Genomic DNA, 23,156 nt, shown 5'->3' on the forward strand with positions numbered 1-23,156 from the left:
GAATTGCTTCCGCTTTGCTTACGCTCCTCTTTATTGATGTTTTGACACTTCATACATACTTAGTACCCTCATTACAAAATTGTGTCGTCGCAAGAGAGTGAACTGATTTTTAGATCTACATGTTCTATATTTTTTCTTTCGCCATGATTTGATCTACACGCTTCTCTTCTTCGTTGTTATTTAGAAATCCAGCCTCCGCATCATTGACACAGATGACTCACACCTGCACTTGGAAGAGACAATTATGTTGTGATTATATCATAAATTTGACGAAATAAAGATATAATTACAACAGTTAGATTGAAAGATGGCACAGGAGGAGGTGGTTCTGAATGTGTATGATATGGTAAGATTCTTTCACATTTAAAACATGTTGATGAATGTCAGACTGATGTAATATAATGGAAAAGGGGTTCCAAACATAACATTTTTTTCTTGTTTACAAACGGTACACAGGTCTTAAATTGATGTATATTATCTCATATATGGTTAAGTACAATGTTCTTTTCTTCCATCATTTTTTGTAACAAATAATGAGTTATCTTTGTCCAAACTGAGACTTTGTTACAAGAAATTAACAATATTTTATTAAAAATACAATTACAGTTAATGTATAACATAGGTTATATTTAATTTCTGATGTACTTCATCCATTAATTAATGTGTGTTTGTTGGAAAAAAACAAAATCCATCTTGTCTCCTACTTGAAAAAAATGTATGCAGCAGTGTAATGTTTGCATTTTAAAAAGATTTTGAGATAGGAACTAAAAAAAAACCAATCTGTGAATTTTGAACATACCCAAAAGGAGTTAAGATTGGTTAGGTCACTGAAATTAAAAAAAAAAACAGTTTTGCATGATCAACGAGTATATTTAGAAATATGTTGTGTGTTCATAATTTGAAAAAGAAAGTCTTAAGTTATGAAGTAGGCCTTTCAAAATGTGCTCGTACCTGGTACTTTTACCCAGCTGAAATCATGATTGTAAAGGCCAAAATATTTGATGGAGAAAAATTTGTTAACATATCTAATTTAACTGATTCCACAAGGTACGTACCTCCTATTTTTGTAAAAGTACCACCTTTTTCTAATCCTTTTGAAAGCCCTGAATTGAAGAATGTCTGCAAATATTTTAATGGTATAATCAAATAGTTGAAGATGAAAATTTTATGAAGGAAACACTGTGATTATTTTTTTCCAGTTTTAGATCTTTCTCTGTTAGCAAAAGATCATTAATTCTCTCTTATGCTTGTTTTAAAGTAGGAGCCAGCAGAAGGAGCAAAGAATTTATGGGAGGAAATTCTTCTATTGTACATCATCATAATATAAATTCATGACTATTTTATGCCTACCCTTTCGAAGGAGAAACATATTGCTTTTGTCAGTTTTTTAATACATGAAATTTAGGCATCTAAAAGGGCTACATTTAGGCATCTAAAAGGGCTATCTTGATGTACAAAAGGCATTAACATACAGTCAAAGTTTATTAACTTAATTGAAATTTAATTGAGCCAACAGGGATGTTCCACTGCCCATTGCAGGGCCAAATATGGGCCCCATTCCCAATTAGAAAACATCTTCTTTTTTCCCCAAAATGAACTGTTTTGCTCAATTTTTGAATGCACAAAAGCTCCACAAAGTTAACTTGATCAAGATTCATAAAAAACAAACATGGTAATTAAGGCTTGGAAATCTGAATGAAATGAACAAAATGTTTGGAAACTTGGATAAAACTTTATTTTAATTGATCTATTCTCTGAATTATAGTTCTAAATAATTAAGTAAAAGATCAAATTTTTCTCATCATAAGTGTTTATTTCTTGAAAAACATATTGAGTTTAAAATAGTTCAATACATAAAGAAAAAGTGGTTTGGACTTCTGACTTAGACATATATCTATGGTACAACTTTGAGATATCGATGTTTGAGATGAAGTTCAACTGTATCTACATTTGATTACGAGTTCAGACTTTTTACAATTCTCAAGTCCTTGACATTTCTTTTAAAACTTTACATTTTTTAAGTGAGAAGTCAAGGTCAAAATTATGGTTGGGTGCATCCTTTCTTTATCTCATCTTTCCCTGAAGTCCTGATGTCAAAAGGTTCTCAATGGTCAGGCCCCAAGACCATAAACTGAGAACAGAAAATCAAAATTTCAAGTCGATATAACTTTCAAAATAATTTTGATTATAAAATAAAATTTTCATCATATGTTTCAATTGAAGGGTTATGCACAATTGCAAATTTTTAAGCTTATACATTAAATGAAACTTCAGATATTAAAAATCAAAATTTTGACTTAAGTCTGTTCTCAGTTTATGCTCTTGGGGCCTGAAAATATTTCAGTGAAGAAGAAAATTTCCTCAGATATTGTACAGTATGTCTTATCAGGGGCATATGGGAACATGTTCTCATAAAGGACTTTGTGTTATTATCAAGCTGATTGTCTCTTGATGCAGTAACATAAGTAATCAATGAATTGATCTTTAGAACACAGTGAGTGTATTGTATGTGTAATGGGTATCTTACATTAACTAGTTTATTGTGTACATAGTGTGTATTTTAGATGGACACTCTCTTCTGTCATTTCTTCTTTCCAATCTCAATATGTGAGACTCCATGGCATACATGTATGCAGATGATGTTGATGATGAAATTGAGATCTAACACTTCTGTTAACTATAAAATGGAGGATATATATGTACTGAGTTTCACTACATTCATATAAAATATTCTATCAAGGGTCAACAAATTTTGTATGTTGACTACTGATACTAATTATTATAATCTTTTCAAATATGTTTTTCTTAGGGGAAACATCAAGCTTTATAATTAACATTACACTGAAGTCAAATTTCATCCTTTCGACAGGGCCTTCAAACTGATTTGAATGCATGCTATGATGCCTTAAATGACGTGAGCGTAGATAAGGCTGCCAGTTTTCAGATGTCCAATTTTCTGGCTCTCCCAGGAGAAACTGACTTCTGTAAACAGCTTCATGTACAATTATATGGCTTATAAATTCAATCAGTAAAAAAAGTGATGTCTCTTTGCAATATTGTTGATAGTTCCTTTCATGAAATGGAAAAACTATGTGCAAGTTAATTTCCTCCTATTTCCACATTCACATCATTTCCATGGGAGTAAAAAAAAAACCCCTGACGTCAAGCTCTTATAGTTATGTATCAATAAGGAAGCATTAAGAATCACAGGCATTGTACACATTTTAAGAGCTAGTAGATTAACTTTTCTTGTACTTGTCCTGGGTACATAAATTGCTGAATTGAAATCAAAGAAACAGAAAATACTCAGCCCTAGACTATTGGTTTGATTTTTGTAATGGTTTGAGAGAAGAAGTGCACGTCTTGGAATAGTTAAATTTCTTCTTTGTACATTTTTCGACAAAATGTACTTAAAACTTCATGCTTTAAACTATACAAAAAAGGCGGCATGTTGAAGAAATCCTACTCTGTGTAATAGGTCTTTCAGAGCCCTTCCCCCACTAATATATTCATTTACCGAAAAGTACATTTTGACACTAATTGCAAACTGAAACTGATCTTTTCAAATAATGATGCCTCTTTGTCAGCAGTCTGTCTGTCTGTTAAGAAATACATGTATTGTTATAATTGTTCCACCTATAATTTTGTCCACAGATGTTCTCGCAGAGAGGAAGAAGCTAGAAGATCTTAATGAAATTTTAAAAATATCATTATCACCAAGTCTGTAGTTGTACATTTAACATTTAAAATTCTTTAACATGGCAACCATTTCCACCTTAACAGACCATGAATATTTTAGTTTCAATCTCATTTTTTCAATAACTACCCAGCCAAATTCTTTTTTTTTTTTAATAGGAAACTAGAGTTTTTGCAATTTGAAGTGGGGCAAAAATTTTGCCCTTCATGGGGCACTGGAAAATCTCTGCAGTGACTATAAATCTCAACACGTCAGTATTTTGACTTTGCATGCTTTTCTGTACAGCAAAATGCAATAGCGACAAGTTAAAGTATACTATACCTAATGTATGCTTACCTCTATCTAGTAGATTCATGTCCATGAAATCAACTTGTAATTTCATTTACCTGTATATAAAAGTAAAAACTACCATGCGACAAAGATTAAAGATTGGGAGCATTTTGATTTTGTTTTTTGGATTTTCTGTTTGTCCATCTCTTTGTTAATCTAACTTATGATCAAAGGTTTGTTTGCCACCCTGACCCAAGACTTAAGGGAGCCAACTGGGGTTTTATTGTGTGAAAACTACTATAGAGAAATCTTTAAATTTATACAATATGTACCTTTCATTGACTTCAGTGTACATGCCAAGTTTAGTGAAAATCTACCCTTTGGTTATTTTTTTATGGACCATCTCAAAATACAGGTACATTACTATAGGATTATATAGGAAAATATTATTACCCTTCGGAGCAAATTATACAAATGCTACTATAGACTTTTTGCTCAAATTACATTATTTGATGAGTAATACTAAATTGTACAATTTATGCAAGAAACAAAAAATTCTACCACCTGGTTTCCAGAGGGGGCATCTCAAAATGTCAAAATTCATGATAGTTTCCTGTTTTTATGGAGTACTACAAAACATGACAGATACCACAGATTTATATAAAAAATAACAAAAATGATTGTGAGATTCTCAATTTTCCTATGTTTAAAATTTCAAGAGCATCTATTTTATACTTTTTATTTTATGACATAATTCATGTCTCCTCTTTAAGAACTTTGGTTATTCATAACGTCAAAAACATACTATTACGATGTTTATCTACTCATCATCTGAAAAATCATTTAAAAAATCAGTTATTTAAAAACGTAATTGTATTTTTTAACCTGAGATTTCCTAATTTTGTTAATTTTTAGCTCTACTGGTCAGAGACCAGAAGAGCTTATGCGATAGTAAGGTGTCCGTCGTCCGTCCGTCTGTCTGTCTGTCCGTCGGTCTGTAAACAATTTTTCAAAATGCTACTCCTCCTACAGTTTTGGTCTGATTTCAATATAACTTGGCACACAAGTAGACTATAATAAGATACATAATTCTGTTTATCGGTTTTTGATTTCAATGAATGGTGTTGCCATGGTTACTAAAAATAGAAATTTCTGTGAAATACTTTCAAAATGCTACTCCTCCTACAATTTTGATCTGATTTCAATATAACTTGGCACAGAAGCAAACTATACTAAGATGCATAATTCTGTGTATCGGTTTTTGATTTCGATGAACGGTGTTGCCATGTTTACTAAAAATAGAAATTTCTGTGAAATACTTTCAAAATGCTACTCCTCCTACAGTTTTGATCTGATTTCAATATAACTTGGCACACAAGTAGACTATACTAAGATACATAATTCTTTATATTGATTTTCTGATTTCGATGAACATTGTTGCCATGGTTACTAAAAATAGAAATTTCTGTGAAATACTTTCAAAATGCTACTCCTCCTACAGTTTAGATCTGATTTCAATATAACTTGGCACACAAGTAGACTATAATAAGATGCATAATTCTGTGTATCGGTTTTTGATTTCGATGAACATTGTTGCCATGGTTACTAAAAATAGAAATTTCTGTGAAATACTTTCAAAATGCTACTCCTCCTACAGTTTAGATCTGATTTCAATATAACTTGGCACACAAGTAGACTATAATAAGATGCATAATTCTGTGTATCGGTTTTTGATTTCGATGAACATTGTTGCCATGGTTACTAAAAATAGAAATTTCTGTGAAATACTTTCAAAATGCTACTCCTCCTACAGTTTTTATCTGATTTCAATATAACTTGGCACACAAGTAGACTATAATAAGATGCATAATTCTGTTTATCAGTTTTTGATTTCAATGAACGTAGTTGCCATGTTTACTAAAAATAGAAATTTCTGTGAAAAACATTCAAAATGCTACTCCTCCTACAGTTTTTATCTGATTTCAATATAATTGGCACACAAGTAGACTATACTAAAATGCATAATTCTGTGTATGGGTTTTTGATTTCGATGAACAGTGTTGCCATGGTTACTAAAAATAGAAATTTCTGTGAAATACTTTCAAAATGCTACTCCTCCTACAGTTTTGATCTGATTTCAATATAACTTGGCACACAAGTAGACTATACTAAGATACATAATTCTTTATATTGATTTTCTGATTTCGATGAACATTGTTGCCATGGTTACTAAAAATAGAAATTTCCTTGAAATACCTTCAAAATGCTACCCCTACAGTTTTGGTCTGATTTTAGTATTACTTAGCACACAAGTAGACTATACTAAGATACATAATTCTTTATATTGATTTTCTGATTTCGATGAACATTGTTGCCATGGTTACTAAAAATAAAAATTTCCTTGAAATACCTTCAAAATGCTACCCCTACATTTTTGTTCTGATTTTAGTATTACTTAGCACACAAGTAAACTACACTAAGATACATAATTCTCTATACCAGTTTCGGATTTCGATGAAAAGTGTTGCCATGGTTACTAAAAATAGGAATTTTCTTGAAATACTTTCAAAATGCTACTCCTCCTACACTTTTTGTCTGATTTCAGTATAATGTGGCATACAAGTAGACTACAGAGATACATAATTGGTGTTATTGTTTTTTGATTTTGTTGAATGATGTTGCCATGGTTACTTAAATCAAAATTTCTGTAAAATTGTTTTAAAAGGCTACTCCTCCTATAATTTTCGTCTGATTGCAATAAATCTTGCCACAAAAAGAGACTAAACCAAGGATCATTATTCTATTTATTGCTGTTGCATCAAGTCCAAGTGCTACTTTTATCTTCCTTTATAAATACAACCAGTAGAGCTACAGTCTCGTCAGAGACTTCTGGTTATAAATTAATATGTAAAAATAGGGACCTGGGACCACTGCATCACTAGTCAGGTGCTGTACCAACTGAGCTAGTACCCAGGCCGATATCCATGGCCCAAACCATTACATTCCTCCCTCCTTAAATTGTCTTCGCCCTCGAAGACACAACCCATTTGAATTCTTATTAGCCCATGGCAGGACTTTCACCTGCAAGTCCAGGGGTGGTCAAAGGCACCAAATCTGTAACAGGAAAGGAGAAAATGTATGGCTGAACTAGGAATCGAACCCGGGACCCCTGCATCACTAGTCAGGTGCTCTACCGACTGAGCTACCAAGGCCGATATCCACTGTTTAAACCATTACACAACCATAACATGCTCAGAGACAATGGTTTCTTTCAAATACGTCTTTTTTTATTTTTCCATCTAATTTTATAATTTTTCTTCCATAGTACTGGATCAATGAGTATACATCAAACCTAGGATTTGGAGTGTTTCACTCAGGGGTACAGGTTTATGGAATAGGTAAGTACAAGTGGGTATCATCTACTGCTAGGTGCCGCATTTAATTTAAACATTACTGTTCAGGCCCCAGGATCATCCACATGAAGGAGTTTTAGACTTAATGAAGTCAGAATTTGTATATTTGTGTAAAAGTTTTATTATTGAAACACTTAAAATTTGACATCTTTTTAAAAATTCTGTCACTTTTATGTAGTTAGGCCAAAGTTTTTTTTTCACTTGGTTTACGATTCCGCCGACCCTAATTTTCACCAATCATGAAAATAAAAATAATGTCTTTTTCCGACATATTTTTCCGGATTTTTCTCAGCTGAGCTGGTGGGTTTTAAATTTTAGAATGCATCTTAGTCAAATAAGCGTTTATAAATTATATAGAACTTTACAAACATTTAGGTGACCATAAATAAACACATGTGCAAACCAAAAATGGCGGTTCTGTCATGTAACAAGGTAATTCCTCACTGAAAGCAATGACACACACTTAAAGAACTTTTTCTGCATGGAAAAGTGAATAAAATCTTGGATGCATGATCCCTTTCTCCAATTGCAATGTCTCAATTGGCTAAATTGATACAGTATTGAGTAATATTGAGAAGTGTATGCCCAACCCTGATCGACCTAACAGACATACACCTATAGATAACAGGGATTTATCAGTGCCTTCTCAGGGGCCGAAATTCGGCCCCATTCCCAATTGAAAATGAGTTCAGTTTTTCCCAATTTGGCAGTATTTTTCCCAGTTGGTGAACACCGAACAATGCTTTTATTTTTAATTATCTTGGAAAAAAACAAAGTAAAATTGTCAGATTGTCTTTAATTTTCATCTATTTAACTCATTTATTAAAGCTACAGTCATAACACATGTTTAAAAACACTGTAAAAACATCGCCAACTTTTAATCCGAATTTCCTCCGTTTTTCTAAAAATGATGATATTGTGTAATTATATAGATTTATTAAGTTATTTCCACCTACTCAATTGATCTGCGAGTGAATGGTAAGGACTTTAGGCATTATTTCAGATAGAAAAATATATTTTCAATGCATTAATACATATTAAAAGAGGACTTTTAGAAAATGTGTACTTAGTATACTTTTTGCAGGAGGTTTATAATCTCCAGAAACAGATTCACTATAATGACCTAAATTGAAATCTCATACACATATGTACATGTACTACCATAAGTTTTATAAATACTTTATACTCATTGAAGTCCATTTTACTTTTATTAGTGTATTATTCATAATTGATCTTGTATGATGAAGATGGATCATATTTAATTGTCGTTTGGTTGCCCAAATTAGAGTTCATGCTGAAATGTTAAATGAATTACCCCTGAATACATGATTTAGCAACATTTTAAATTTTTTTTCCAATTTCATCAAATAGACAATAATTTGTTTACCCATTCCCCAAAAATGCATTTCCCAAAATAGGGAGATAAATCCATGCATGATCAAATTATTATAACCTTTATTTCAACGTCAATTACTTATAATATTGTTAAACAATTAAATTGTATTTTTCTTCAATCTAAATTAAACTTAAATTTGGACCCATATTTTTAGTTTGTGGGGGTACTGAGGTTTATAACACATCACATATCACTGAAGAGCATATAAAGAAGTTGAACATCATGAACCAAGTACTGATTGACATACAAAAATCAGAACTAAATGAAAATGACATTCAGTCTAAAGTTAGAAATGAATTAAAATTAAATAAAAAGAGTTATGTGATCTAGACAATAAAACTTAAAAGTACTACGTGTATTGATGTGTATTATTTTTATTAAAATAAAAATTGCTGGTATTTTAAAATGAAATTGTTGAATCCTAAATTATTTTTATTTTTATCTTTCGACCACCCAATGCATTTTTTTGAGACAGAAAATCGTAAACCAAAAAAAATAAAAACTTTGGCCTTAATTTAAATTGAAAGATTATAAAAATTAAAAAAAAAAACCCTCATTTTATGACTTCAATCTATTTTTAGACTGCGTCATGATCCTTTTTAGTTCTTTGTCTCTAAATCTCTGAATCAGCTTTTCACAGAATGATCATCATTTATTTTAATAAATATTGAGTATTAGGAGAAATGACAATCCTTGATAAATGTGAACAGGATCTGTGAAGCAATGTGATCTATTATTTGACAGAGTATGCTTATGGTGGTCATCCATTCCCAGTGACTGGAGTGTTCGAGATAATGCCAAAAGATGCAGAGGACTTGGGGGAGCAATTCAAATTCAAGTATTCTTATGTTTCATTATATGATCAAAAATATCAATTGAAAAAGTGTAATTGACATTTTTTGAAACAATTTATCTGAGGTCAAAATTTTTTGATATTGGAGTCACATTGAAAATTCACATTTGCAAAGAGGAAGGGAAAAATGAATAATTCCTATACTAGAGCAAGGAAGTGTGAAATTTCAAAGACAAAATTTTCAATTCTTTGACATATAATTTGTTCATTAACAGAGAGTCAATAAGAATCGGAACAACAGACTTCACCCCAGATGATGTGAGGAAAATTGTGGATCAGCTGGGAAAAGATTTCAAGGGGGATCAGTACCACCTTCTAAACAAGAACTGTAATCACTTCACCGCATCACTAACACAGGTAATGACAAACAGTGATAAAAGTTCCAGCTACATATAAGTGTAACCACTCCACAGCTGTGCATCACTACCACAGACATTGACAGAGACAGGAGGCACATGGGACACAATGTTCACCCAAGTCATCTTGACCCTGCAGTTCTACAAAAATTTTAACAGATTTTTTTCCCCTCTTAATTCATATGAAAAAAAATTATGTCCACATTTTGTTCACACGCTAGCATATCAAAATAATCTTGAATCTACACAGGAGAGCAAGTCAGGTAGTGTGCATACCTAGATTCATTATCCATGCAAGTTTGGTTCAGGTAGGGCTTATAGCTAAGGCTTATACTTACCTCAGAGAAGCATGACCATACATCTAAATACTAAATAAAAGGTTGGGTTGAACTACCCTTACTGGTCTGCCATTGTATAATAACAGAAATCAAATAGATCTCAAGAAGTTTTGAGAATGTCATCTTCCCAAGACGGCTGTGTCCAAACTGAAGCATGGAATAAACAATATTTTAAATGTCCTTTGATTTGAGGCATAAAATGGATTGACATGTACCAGGAGAAAAATGGAAGTTCATCACAGGTATATACAGTTTGCTTGCATGGTTGATTAGGCAAAATTATGTAGTTGTAGACTTTAATGTGACACTAATAGTGTGCATACCTAGTTGCATCATTCATGCAAGTTTGGTCAAGGTAGGGCTTATAGTTACTTGGCAATGGACTTGCTCCTAAATCTTTAACTGGGACAGCAATGCTGATGCTGAGGACATACCATTTGTCAAGGTGAGCTAAAAGTGAGTTAAATTGTTGAAAGGTTACTCTGCCCGGTCAACTTAAGGGGGTCTGACTTAAGGTGCATTAATGAAATAAGAGGCCAATAGGCCATAACCAAAGTCCATGGTCTGTTTCATCAGATTTAAAAGAGGTATTACATTACATCTGCAAAAGAAAATCCACTCTTATGCCCCTGTAATTGAAGATATGTGGGTATAAAGTTTTTGATCTGTCTGTCTGTTTGTCCACAATCCCATGACTTTTGAACTATTGGAGCTAGGGCTTTCATATTTCACATGTGTATTCCTTGTGACAAGACCTTTCTTTGGGTACCAACATATTTGACTTCTTGACCCTAACCTTGGAGTTGACTCACTTTTGCAAAATTTTACCAAACTTAACAATCGTGGCCATAACTTTTGAATGGTTTGTACTAGGGCTTTGATACTTCACATGTGTATTCCTTGTGATAAGAACTTTCCTTGGGTACAAATATTTTTGACCTTGACTTTTAACCTACTTTTGAAAAACTTTAACCTTGGCCAAAAGTTCTGAATGGTTGAAGCTAGGGCTTTCATATTTTGCATATGTATTCACTGTGATAAGACGATTTCATAGATATAAACAATTCTGACCTTTTAACCTTGACCTTGGAGTTTAACCTACTTTTGAAAACTTTAACCTTGGCCATAAGTTTTGAATGGTTGAAGCTAGCAATTTCATATATCACATGTTTTCCTTATGACAAGAACAACAATTTTGATGTTTTGACCTTGATCTTGGAGATTGACCTACCTTTGAAAAATTAAACCTTGGCCATAACATTTGAAAGCTTATTGCTAGGACTTTTATATTTAAGAGATGTATTTCTTGTGACACGACATTAAGTACCAATATTTTTGACCTCATGACCTTGAGTTTAGAGTTTCACCTACTTTTGAAAAACTTTATCCTTGACCATAATTTCTGAATGGTTACATTGCAACAAGGACTTTCATGTTTCACAGGTGTATTCCTTTTGAAATATCCTTTCCTTGGGTACCAATATTTTTGATCTCTTGACCTTGGAGTTTGACTAGCATTTGAGAAAATTTAACCTTTGCCATGAGCTGCCTTGTTTTCACAAACACATCCTGTTCTTTGTAGATATTGTGTGGAAAGAGCCCACCTAGCTGGGTAAATAGACTGGCTTATGTGAGCACATGCATTCCTTTTCTTGAGCGTGCTTTACCCAAGGAATGGTTGACCCCTATAGCCTTACAGCAAGCAATCCAAGAACCCATCGTACGGGAACATGACCCAAGGGGTGCTTCAGGGCGAAGTGAAAGAGATGGGGCGTTTCATATACATAGCAGACGTAACTAGTGTACAGAGTGTCAAAAATCTTTTTTTCAGTATTGATGTATATGTGAAAATGGATGTGCATGGGTATGAGTGAAAAGTGATTTAGAATTACATGTATGGTAGATGAGATATAATTTTTTGTTTTGTTTTATACCTGTATAAAAATATTTATTATATTTTATTGTCAAGAAATTTTATGTGTGATTGCAAAGAATTTTAAATTTGTGAATGTTTTGTTTGTTATATTTCAAATAATAGTGCAGGGAACTGTCTTTTTGGCAGATCTTATGTTTAAAGACATGCCGTGTCAGTCATTGTGAATATTTGTTATATTTGCTCAGATATCCAATGTGCTTGATGACAACTAGAAGATACATAATTAATTTTTGTGTTGCATTCATTGGATAAAAAACTATCTGGAAATTTGTATAATGTTGTACAATTGTAAAATCATTTTTATACCATTGAATTCATGCAGTGTTGCAAATATGGCATGCATTGCTGTTCCTGTATTAAAATATGCCTCCGACTACTTGAAAATGTTACTGGTTATGAAGGGTTCCTCTCCTGTGTCTTATCACAAATACTTGGAGCTGCCTTTACTCAGTTATTTTTAAACAGGGTACCTTGCCTGAATATCATAAAAGCATTGTATATAATAGACAATGGTGGATAGATTTGTAATTTAGTTTATACATAAAAAAAACAGTTTTAATTGTTGATTAGGCCAGAGATTTTTTCTCAGACATTAAACCATAAACATATTAAAATTTTGAGTTCCATTCAGTCTGTAGATATATTACATTGTACTAAAGAAGAACTTCATGCACATAATGTGATGCAAAATTATTGTGACATCATTCTTGAATCCATTTACCTAATATAGTATTTGAAATAAATTTTGTTACAGTTCTCTGCTTTTAACTCATTATTACATATAAGATATGCATACAACAGTTAAAAAATGTAATTATACAACAAAACAGCAGCACAGGTTATATATATAGGATCTCCTCTAGAGCACAGGTTATTTATAGGATCTCCTCTGAAGCACATTATTTATAGAATCTCCTCTGGAGCACAGGTTATATAGGATCTCCTCTGGAGCACAGGTTTTATACATAGGATCTCCTCTGGAGCACAGGTTATTTATAGAATCTCCTCTGGAGCACAGGTTATATATAGAATCTCCTCTAGAGCACAGGTTATATATAGGATTTCCCCTGAAGCACAGGTTATATATAGGAATTCCTCTGGAGCACAGGTTATATATAGAATCTCCTCTGGAGCACAGGTTATATGTAGGATCTCCTCTGGAACACAGGTTATATATAGGATCTCCTCTGAAGCACGTTATATATAGGATCTCCTCTGGAGCACAGGTTATATGTAGGATCTCCTCTGGAGCACAGGTTATATATAGGATCTCCTCTGGAGCACAGGTTATATGTAGGATCCCCTCTGGAGCATAGGTTATTTATAGGGTCTCCTCTGGATATGATTTATATCCAGCAAGTAGTATTTTCTATCCCCAAGCCTTAAGCGAGGGGACAGAATACTTTTATTTTTTCACAAAAGAATCTCCAAACTCGGACATGTTTCATCTTTTAATGTTACTGTTGCAACTTTTATGTAAGCACAGAACCCTTATTTCAAAGAAGTTAAAATTAAATGCAATTGTACAGTTAATGCTTTTAAATCAGAAAAAAATACATGAACTTGATGAATTATATTAATTTCTGAGTAACTGAAAAACTTTATTCACAAAACACTCTTATTTAAAAAGTCTTTCAAGCATTTAGTTGAACATACATGTACATACGTCCATGCATTCTTGTACAGATGGAATGATCAAACCTGTGTATACCTTGCTGTAGTTAACATTGACTCCTTCGAGTAGAATGAATACTGATAGAAAAAATTATCTTGCAGAAGTAGTAGTATTTATTTGAAATGTACATGAACAATTCATAAAATGCATAATCCATTAAGATAATTGCGATAGGTAGTATGAAGAGAAATGAAAAAGTCATCTAGGGCCCCTGCATAATTCTGACCTTATGACCAGTCTAAATGTATCTTTCACTTACCATTGACACTTAAGCACTGAATATGAAATGTGAAGGTTGAAAAATACCTTGTCACCACAAAAAATGTTCATGGACATAATGGTGTTCATATTAAATCTTGAACATTAGATCTTTCAGCTACACTGTACCTATGTGTCACAGGAAGACAATCACTTAATTGTGTATATCTTGATATTTATTATCTCAGCCAGCTTTTAAGAGTAGCACACAGCTTAAAAAAAATTATACAATATTCATGTCATCATTTTCAACATGTTTGTATTGTTTTCATGTTTGTAGACTGTTCTGTGTCACGATTGCTGTGTTTGGATGTCAAATGATTGCTGTGTTTGGATACCACATGTTTGTCATGTGATTTATTGCCGAGTCCTGAGTATGAGTGGTAGAACAAATATGTGAGGATATGGTTGCTATGTGTGAATGTTAGTTTAAATACTGAAGCACAAAATACTTCTTTGAACTTGAATGATATTCTGAAAATAAGAGGTTGATGTTCTCTTGTGAGAAATCTACATGTACTTTGCAGTTTTAACTTCAGTTATTCCTTACTGAACCTTGGGAATACTGGTAAGAAGAAAATCAATATTGATTTTAACCTATTGCAATTAATAATTATATTGCAAATGTCTTGAATTTGTATGAGTGTGTCATTTTCATTACAGCTAGGTCACTCTCTTTACTGTACATTAAAAAAAATCATTGATCCCCCATCTAGTGTTTTTTTTTATTTATTTGATGGAAGACCTTGTCACATATGTACTGAAATATTTAAGATAAAAGTTTTTTTTTTAAAAAGTAGAAATGTATTGATGAATATTGAGAGGGCGATCTGTTCATAAAAACAAACTAGCAAAATGTGTTCCTCAACTCCTTAGACACACATTCTGCAGTTATCCAATCATACCACTCCAGCATTCTATAACTCACACACTATAAAACACACACTATAACTCACACACTATAACTCACACTCGCACACAGTCATAAACAGTAAATGAAATATCAAAAAATTTACTCAAATTTCTCAGAACCCCCTTTAAAAACATACACACACATTATGCAAAATAACCCATGGCACCATTTAATACAGCTGTGTATGTACATGTATATTAAAATGATAAACAGTTTCTTTGTCAGCCATCTTGTGATCTTCCTATATTTCTACATTTGGATCTGTTCCTTTCCCACTCTTCTGTTTCAATTTAGCTTCATTTTTGGGGTTATATTTTTCTGTCCGTGTGTGCCAAACCAAAATCTGCAAATAATTCAAAGATATATCAATATAAGACATTGAAAATTTGTTTTGTCTGGGGCTTGTTATTGTAAGCAGTTACGGCAATAATTCACAACTATGTGTACGTTACGGAATGAAATATTACAGAATTCAGTTTCCTTTGGTTTCCTTTAGAAAAATTCACATAGACTTCTGAAATGTTGAACAGGTCTGAGAGAGACAAAAACAGGTCTGAGAGAGACAAATAAGTCCAGATAACCTGTTTTTAAATGGCACAACAAGAGATTCAGAGAGGAGACGCATTTAATGCAATCTTGCAGTATGGGTCTTTAAAGTCGGTCATCAATGATGTTGTTTAATGTCATAAAACTTAACAGAGACAGAGCCAGATGAGTAGTATCTTTTTGTTTTTAATCATAAATTGGCAAATTATCAACACATCAAGCTAAAATTTTTAAAACTTCTTAAACTTTTGTTGTTTCGTCTTCCCTATAAATGTTGTAGTCACAGCATACATGGCATTAATTTTATTGCATCAGTCCATAAACTTTTTGACAACCCCTCATAACTTCCTTTTAAGTTGAATATCCAACTCAATGAATATGAATAAAATTTTACTTGGCATTAATGAAGCTAAAATAAGTTAATGTATTCAAAGCAGTCCATACCTTGGTGCATTTGTCTGCTCTGGGTTCTAAGTCAGCCATTGTAATATCTAGCAGTTTGAGAATGGTGGATTCTTGGTAGCCTCGCTGTACATTATTACTAAACCAAGCATTCGGGTGATCAAAGAACAGCTGGAGATTGACAGCAAAGCCTGCCATATCTATAGGGAATGGCCTTGTTGGCCTGTAGTACACCCCCCAGCCTGTTACCTATTAAGCATAAAATAAATATTGAGCACCCATTGATTGGCCATAACATAAGGTCGATCTAATGATTACAGTATTGTCGTTCTTGGTAAAGTCAAAAACATAAAAAATCAAGAGTGAGAGTAACAATGGTGTAATATTGTACATAGTCTCTCTGAAGTGTTATATATCACTCACTGAATTCTTATCACAGATTGGACTCTCAAATCTCAACCCTCCCACCATTGCAACGGGCCACACAGAAACTTTCTTAGTGAGACGCATCTGAAATATATATAACGATATATCAATAAAATACAGTTGAACTTCGGTATCTCGAACACTGATATCTCGAATACCATGGATATGCTGAAGTGATTTGGAAGTCTCAACCACTTCTTCCTTAAGTATTTTACCCTTGATATCTCAAATTCTCGGATATGTCGAAGTTCTTTCTCGGTCCCATCGTGTTTGAGATAATGAGGTTTGACTGTATCATCTATATGTATAAGCTCATCTCAATTTTCATTTTACATAAACTCATCTCAACTTTTAAAAGTAATTCAAGGTTTTAATGCTTTCACAACATTTAATCGACTTTCAGACATTTTAAAAGTACATGTATTAATACTTGAATGACCAGGTAAACAAATAAACAAGAATAAACAACAATAAAATCAGTTCACAAAATTCATTGTAGAAACTGCTGCACTTAAAACAGATACACATGAATCTACAAGGAAGATGACTTCTACCAAATATACAGTATTCTATATAAGACAGTTACCTCCTCAAACAGTTCTACACTGTAAGTGTTGTCATCATCAGCAAAATAAACAACTCCCTTGTCCTTGTGTGGATCAAGAGATGCACGTATCCATGTCAGTCCTGCATTCCTCTGTAAAACACCTCTCGGCTTCAGCCAGTTGGGGTCAGAACTCTTCAACTTTACTTGCTGTGGGGTGGCAACATTTAGATGTGTGTAATGTATTTTACAGTTTGCCAGAAAATGTTGGACTTTTTCCGTTTTTCTGTCAGAGTCCTCCACTAATATCCAGTGTATATTAGGCACATGAAGCAAGGTATAATAAAGACGTGTTAGTTCTGCCTTTTGTTCAATTCTGTCATATGTAGGTGTGATTAAATAAATAATAGGGAGAGATGTATTGAATGATTTCTGAAATGGCTTAAATATTCTACATTTATGTAGTTTCTCTTCATAATCTTTGACTTTCTGCTTTGATTCTTCCAATAATTTATGTTTATCATCCAGTCTTTTTTGGAGTACATCAAGTCTTTCCTCTAAAACATCATCCTCTCCTTTATCAGTAACTACAAAAGTTTATCAGTTGCAGAGAATTTTTTATAATTACAATAACATGTTGTAAATGACTGTCACTTAAGTATTTGAACTGGAAATTGGTTTTAGTGTGAGAGAGGTTTTACCATGGTAATTAAGAAGCCACAAGATGATGAAGACTGAGACACAACAGTAGACGTAGAGAAGCTTCCTCAAGGTGAACATAACCATTCCTGGTACATAGTCTAAAAACAGAATATCAATATCAAAGCATTTTAAAATATTTCTATTGTTTTTATTTTTTGTTTTTGATATTTTTAAAAATCTTTTATTTGTTTCCTACTTTTCCACAATATTTAATCTGTGAAATCAACAGAATAAAAGGTCAGATGAAAGGAACATGACAAATTTGCAGTTGCCACAATTAAGTGTCTTGGCTAACAATTACATAATTAGGTAAGGCAACTTTACAATGCCATGTAGATTCTGGTTTATTCTAATGTCTAAAAAGTTTCTTCAATAACCTGCTGATTAAATCGCTTCAAAATTCATTTTCTAACTGCTTTACTTGCATTGTTCAATATTTTAATGAGATTAAAATATTCTCTTTTCATTCAATGATGGCCTGGAGATGATAGTTCATACTGGCCATGGTCTATGACAATTAATGGATGTACATGTTCATAGTTAAGAGCATTTTTCTGATAAGAAAGCTTATATGAATAGACTTTAACTTAATTTTTAATAAACTGTATTATAATGGTATTAATGGTGTGGCAAGGTAGGTCTCACGTCTGCTTTGACCCCTCCCTCTCCATTAATTGATTTTTTGGAAATATGAAGTGGAAATATATCAGAGTGTATCCCATATGCAAAATGATTTCCAACTGGGTTGATAATCATTCCTCATTTATCTTTATCTTTCTTCATCACCACAAGTATTGAATACCAGCCAAGCTTAATGTTACTGCAGTAACATTTTCCATGCACACTTTCTACAGTGCATAAATGGTCCAACTGCAGTCAAAATTACTTGTATGCCTATGTTTAGGACAGTGTCTATATACAATCAGTCAGGTTTACCAATGCCAAAGCCAATTAGACTATGAGGATGTAACCGCTTTCTAGAATATGAATGAATCATGTAGAAAACCATCTTGCATTTTTTTGTTGTGGACGTAAAAGGTTCCATATTTAAAATTACATAAATATATATATGTATTACTTTTTTATGCACGTTACTTCTCAGGTAAATCTTTAGCTTTCAGACTTTTTTAAATGCCATTTTGTTAGTCAATCAATCACAACTTCAGCAAAAGTCAAAATTATCGCAGGAAATCGCTTACGCCACATAATATATAGAACTGGTCTTAGTAAGAGAAGATATTCCGGACAGTCATTATATTTTTTTCCTAGTACTTGTAGACATTTAGTACGATCCACAGAGATGGTACAAATATCTTTGTGTGAAAGAAAGGTATTTTTAAAGCCATATGCACACAAGCACAATCTTTAATAAACCGCTGGTGACGTGTAGGTGTCGTTAAATGTTATCAGTGCTAGAAGGTACCATATTTTTGGATAAGATTAGTCTTATAAAAGAATATGGATGTATGCATTTTTGTATTTCTTGTACAAGGTAAGAAGAAAACCTCTCTTAACTCCACGAGACAATAAATTAAAGCGTTTTTCATTATTTCTTTTTGTGTTTCACGAGTAATATATTCTTTCTACGAAGTCTATATATCGAGTAAACCCGCCGACATAGCGAACTATCAGTTTTTAACAACTGTTAGAGAGAGAGAGAGAGAGAGAGAGAGAGAGAGAGAGAGAGAGCATTTTCAATAGCGTAGCTAGGAGGTAGCAAAAAAGGAAAGGGGTTTGAGGCCGCAGCTGGAATTTATTATGTTAATATATACTGATATAAGCCATTATAGAAAAGGGGTTTGAGGCCGCAGCTGGAATTCATATTTTATGTAAAGTTAGGCATTAGGAAAGGGGGGGGGGGTTGAGGGTGCAGCTGGAATTTGAACATATTTTATGTAAATATTAGACATTAGGAAAGGGTTTAAGGCCAAAAGCTGGAATTCATATTTTATGTAAATATACTGAAACGCAAAAGAAACGCAACAAGCAGTAATCTACAAATATTTGAATTTTTTATCTCGTGATTTTCAAAAATGAATACACTAGGGTAAAACTCGATTTGAAAACATCAGAGACTTGATAAAAATGTTAAATGATTATCTTTTAACTTTAGATAGTAACACATAACTGTTAAAACACCCCCACCCCGGTCATTCAATTACATCGTGCAAGACTGGCATGCACAACAGTTGCAGCTTGATTTCTACGATGCAATAGGTTCATCAATCTCGAGATATGAGCAAAAGAAATATTCTTTGCCATGCCTGTTTTTCAAGTGTAGTGGTCAGTCGAACTTTCTCTATCCAAGCGCAGTGAAGTAACCCTTGAACTCCCGGTCCAAGGACTGTCATTCATGCTAATGATACGCAAGAGCCTGTTGAGGCGTGGTGTGGGTCATATTTACATCTGCAGCTCTCCACCTCCTTTATGTTGAGATTTTCCAGCTAGAGCAATGGAAATGCGTACTTAAGTCATTTTCAGGAAGCCTTGGCATCGCTTACGGAAAAGAAAGGATAATTTATTTTTCGGAACATTGCTGCATTACTTATGATGAACAGATACAAATCCTTAAAACCCCATATTATTGCCGAATGTTTTGCTAAATATGCAATTTTTGATTTCTGTTAAGCAGACTCAAACTTAACTTCCGGTAATGGTATGAAAATCATTTAACCGTTAAATTACCGATATTTACAAAGTTGAAGATGTCCTTACTTTTTAGATACAAAATTATATTATATATGTAATGTTTCCCCCTAAAATATGATGTTGCGTTTCTTTTGCGTCTCAGTATATTAGGAATCGTCTCTCAACCACTGTTAACAGCTTATTAAACTAACGGTCCGGAGTCCGCATATAGCTCTGTCCAGAATTGGCGAGAATAGTAAATTTTGGTCGTGGATTGCGATGATGCACCGAATAGAAATTACAAATTCCTTGACAAGGAAGAAAATAACTAAATAAATAAATAAAAAAAAAAATAATAGAACCATCATGAGACATCAGTTCTTGTTGAATAGACATAACCGTATTAAATAATCTTTGCACCCCATCCCCCAGTTCCTACAGGCCTATATTCATGGTCACGGTCATAATGGTCAGAATCACGGTCTGCATCCTCGAAACGTTAGGGATCCTGGACGATGTGTGGGTGAAAGGTCTGCGACAGTCTATATGTTGTAACATAAGATATCAGAACATCTCTTTTGCTTTATTTATTCGAAGAGAAATGCAAGTCCTCTTTTTTATATTTCATTTCAAAGATTTATTTACTTTTTGAGAAAATGAGTGATAGTGCTTTCTTACGCCTACCTAGACCTTGATTTTACATGTCTTTATTTAGCATTGTACTAACTCGTATTCTCAATATATTACTCCCTTTATTGACCAGAACTTTACTTGTGCAGCGAGAAATCCCATATAAAGTGTAATTATAACGATTCTCGTCATACGGTGCAAGATGTAAAGAAATTATTGTTTAATAAGAACAAGTTTTTTCTTACTCTTTTTTTTTATCCAGCATTTCTTTTCCAAACTTCCTCCTCCATATCCTTTAATATGGACATTAATCTGCCCGATGGAAGTTACACAATTGAAGTTGGGAACAACACTTTTTTAAAGTCATCTGACATATTCTTTAAAGTGGACAAAACTACATACTCTTTGAAAGATCAGAGCCTTAAATTCATGAATCGACAAATTTACAGTGGAAGTGACCAACATGGAAATTATTCTGTAATAAAGAATTTCTATCTGGCTGGGAAAGCGAACATTTCGACGTCATTTACGATATACGAGGATTATGACGCTATTATTTTCACACAGGTAAAGGGTTTGTCAGTCTATAATGATATAAAGTACATCTATAATAATATAAACCTTGATCTACACATATAGTTACATCTGTTAATTGACAGAACCATATCATTAATACTGTCTTTTATTAATTTTCAATCTAAAGTTGAAAATCATTACAAGACAAATAATTATGTAATCATTTTCAACTTTATATTGAAAATTAATAAAAGACAATACGAAAGAAAAATGGTTTTAATAAGTGTTTAACTTCCTAACAAAAACTATGAAATTCATGTTCCCTGGGTACAGATTGGAGCTATATTGGTCATAGACTGAAAATTCAGATACTTTTGAAAATTTTATTGAAACCTTGACATAGCAAGCAAAGTATCATTCTCTACCCAGAGTTGTCGTTCCCGCTACTCTCCCACATACACCTCTGTCAACGCTTGTTACACAAGATTCTTGGAAAAATTGTAAATGATTAAAAGTTGTATTAATAATCGTTTTTAATTATATTTCTTATCGGAAAACATTATTTATTTTAATTTATTACACCTTAAAAGGATTTTTTAATTAAGATATTAATTTTTACTCCGCAAAATAGTTCTCTTAAAACTTTGAAAATAAGTCGTTTGAGGGATTATAGCTTTAAAATAAATGATGAATTATCATCTTTATCGATAATTACAATAATTAATTACTATTAGGATTTCAAATTTTCACCGTTTAAAATTTGTACAAGAATCTTGTACAACGAGCGTTGACAGAGGTGTTGTGAGCGTAGCGGAAGACAACTCTGGATAGAGAATGGCAGAGTATATAGAAGCAAGCAAAGTATATGGATGATGGCAATAAGCTACCGTTATATTTTCTGCGATTGTCCAATTTTCGCAGTATTTTGCGGAAGGACAAATCCGCAAAAATAACAATCGCAAAAATATGAAATAAGATATTCCGTAAAGGCATCATCATTTTCGCCCCAAAACGCCGTAAATAGTGCGTACATCAAAGTAGTTTTTTGCCTGATTTTACCTGTAATCATTTCATAACCAATTTCTATAACTGAAGAAAAAAAATGTTATTTGAAATCAATTCATAAAAAGAATGAAAGATAGAGGAGCAGCAGGGCTTCTTATCAGTTCCCAATAAACATGACCACGGTCAAGTCAATCTTAAAAATGTTAAACGCTGTAATGTTCCAAATTCAACATCCGTAGTCACTTCCGGAAAGTGAATTGTTTGCGGTAAAATGCAACCGCAGAAATTAAAAATCAAAGTTTTTAGAGCTTGTGTCCAATCCCTTTGACATGCATATTGTCAATAAAATATGTATGGTAACTTTTTCCTGGACGTCTAACTGCACGCTGTCTAAAGTACATTTATTATAATGTCAGCAATTACCGGTATCTCAAAACCAAAATTATGAGATTCACTCTGATCCACTTGAGTGGAGTGGATCAGAAACCTTTGACTTGGAAAGATGAATCTCCACATAAAGGTAATAATGTTATATTGCGCAATGATGCATTTTTTCTTCACAATGTAACGCCCTTTCAAAGTCTTTTCATTTTGTGCTATACAAAGCTTTTTGAAAAGCACCAAAAAACATTTTTAACCTTATTACGCCTTT

At 32.9% G+C, this 23,156-nt stretch overlaps 3 protein-coding genes across 3 annotated transcripts in view; 2 read left to right on the forward strand and 1 right to left on the reverse strand.

The window, feature by feature from the left end:
• The first annotated feature begins 30 nt into the window (after window positions 1-30).
• On the forward strand, window positions 31-13,016 carry LOC133181694 (deubiquitinase DESI2-like). Its single transcript, XM_061316254.1, has 5 exons — window positions 31-346; window positions 7,293-7,365; window positions 9,521-9,614; window positions 9,845-9,986; window positions 11,906-13,016. Exons 1-5 carry the CDS (start codon window positions 308-310, stop codon window positions 12,122-12,124), a joined length of 567 nt encoding a protein of 188 aa, XP_061172238.1. The 5' UTR covers window positions 31-307; the 3' UTR covers window positions 12,125-13,016.
• A 271-nt stretch (window positions 13,017-13,287) lies between these two features.
• On the reverse strand, window positions 13,288-18,886 carry LOC133181693 (galactosylgalactosylxylosylprotein 3-beta-glucuronosyltransferase 3-like). Its single transcript, XM_061316253.1, has 6 exons — window positions 18,804-18,886; window positions 17,725-17,823; window positions 17,066-17,610; window positions 16,477-16,563; window positions 16,096-16,302; window positions 13,288-15,448 (listed from the first exon to the last, which is right to left on the reverse strand). Exons 2-6 carry the CDS (start codon window positions 17,807-17,809, stop codon window positions 15,347-15,349), a joined length of 1,026 nt encoding a protein of 341 aa, XP_061172237.1. The 5' UTR covers window positions 17,810-17,823; window positions 18,804-18,886; the 3' UTR covers window positions 13,288-15,346.
• Window positions 18,887-20,819: 1,933 nt separating this feature from the next.
• The window catches only part of LOC133181515 (non-lysosomal glucosylceramidase-like), a 36,704-nt gene continuing 34,367 nt past the window's right edge, over window positions 20,820-23,156 (forward strand). Inside the window, exons 1-2 of the mRNA XM_061316004.1 lie at window positions 20,820-20,904; window positions 21,246-21,550. Coding sequence (XP_061171988.1) covers window positions 20,820-20,904; window positions 21,246-21,550 — 390 coding nt within the window. The remainder of the gene's footprint in view (window positions 20,905-21,245; window positions 21,551-23,156) is intronic.

This window comes from Saccostrea echinata, unplaced genomic scaffold, assembly GCF_033153115.1.
Source record: "Saccostrea echinata isolate AGI-Se365-2 ecotype Australia unplaced genomic scaffold, CSIRO_AGI_Sech_v1 ptg000009l, whole genome shotgun sequence".
Classification (NCBI taxonomy): domain Eukaryota; kingdom Metazoa; phylum Mollusca; class Bivalvia; order Ostreida; family Ostreidae; genus Saccostrea; species Saccostrea echinata.

Excerpts from the sequence above, each read along its gene's own strand:
- LOC133181694 (XM_061316254.1), top strand. The coding sequence starts at position 308 with ATGGCACAGGAGGAGGTGGTTCTGAATGTGTATGATATG. Across the intron at positions 347-7,292 it reads TTCTGAATGTGTATGATATG|TACTGGATCAATGAGTATAC; the intron begins GTAAGATTCTTT and ends TTTCTTCCATAG. Across the intron at positions 7,366-9,520 it reads GGTACAGGTTTATGGAATAG|AGTATGCTTATGGTGGTCAT; the intron begins GTAAGTACAAGT and ends ATTATTTGACAG.
- LOC133181693 (XM_061316253.1), bottom strand. The coding sequence starts at position 17,809 with ATGGTTATGTTCACCTTGAGGAAGCTTCTCTACGTCTACTGTTGTGTC. Across the intron at positions 16,303-16,476 it reads CAATCTGTGATAAGAATTCA|GTAACAGGCTGGGGGGTGTA; the intron begins GTGAGTGATATA and ends TATGCTTAATAG. Across the intron at positions 15,449-16,095 it reads GAGCAGACAAATGCACCAAG|ATTTTGGTTTGGCACACACG; the intron begins GTATGGACTGCT and ends AATTATTTGCAG.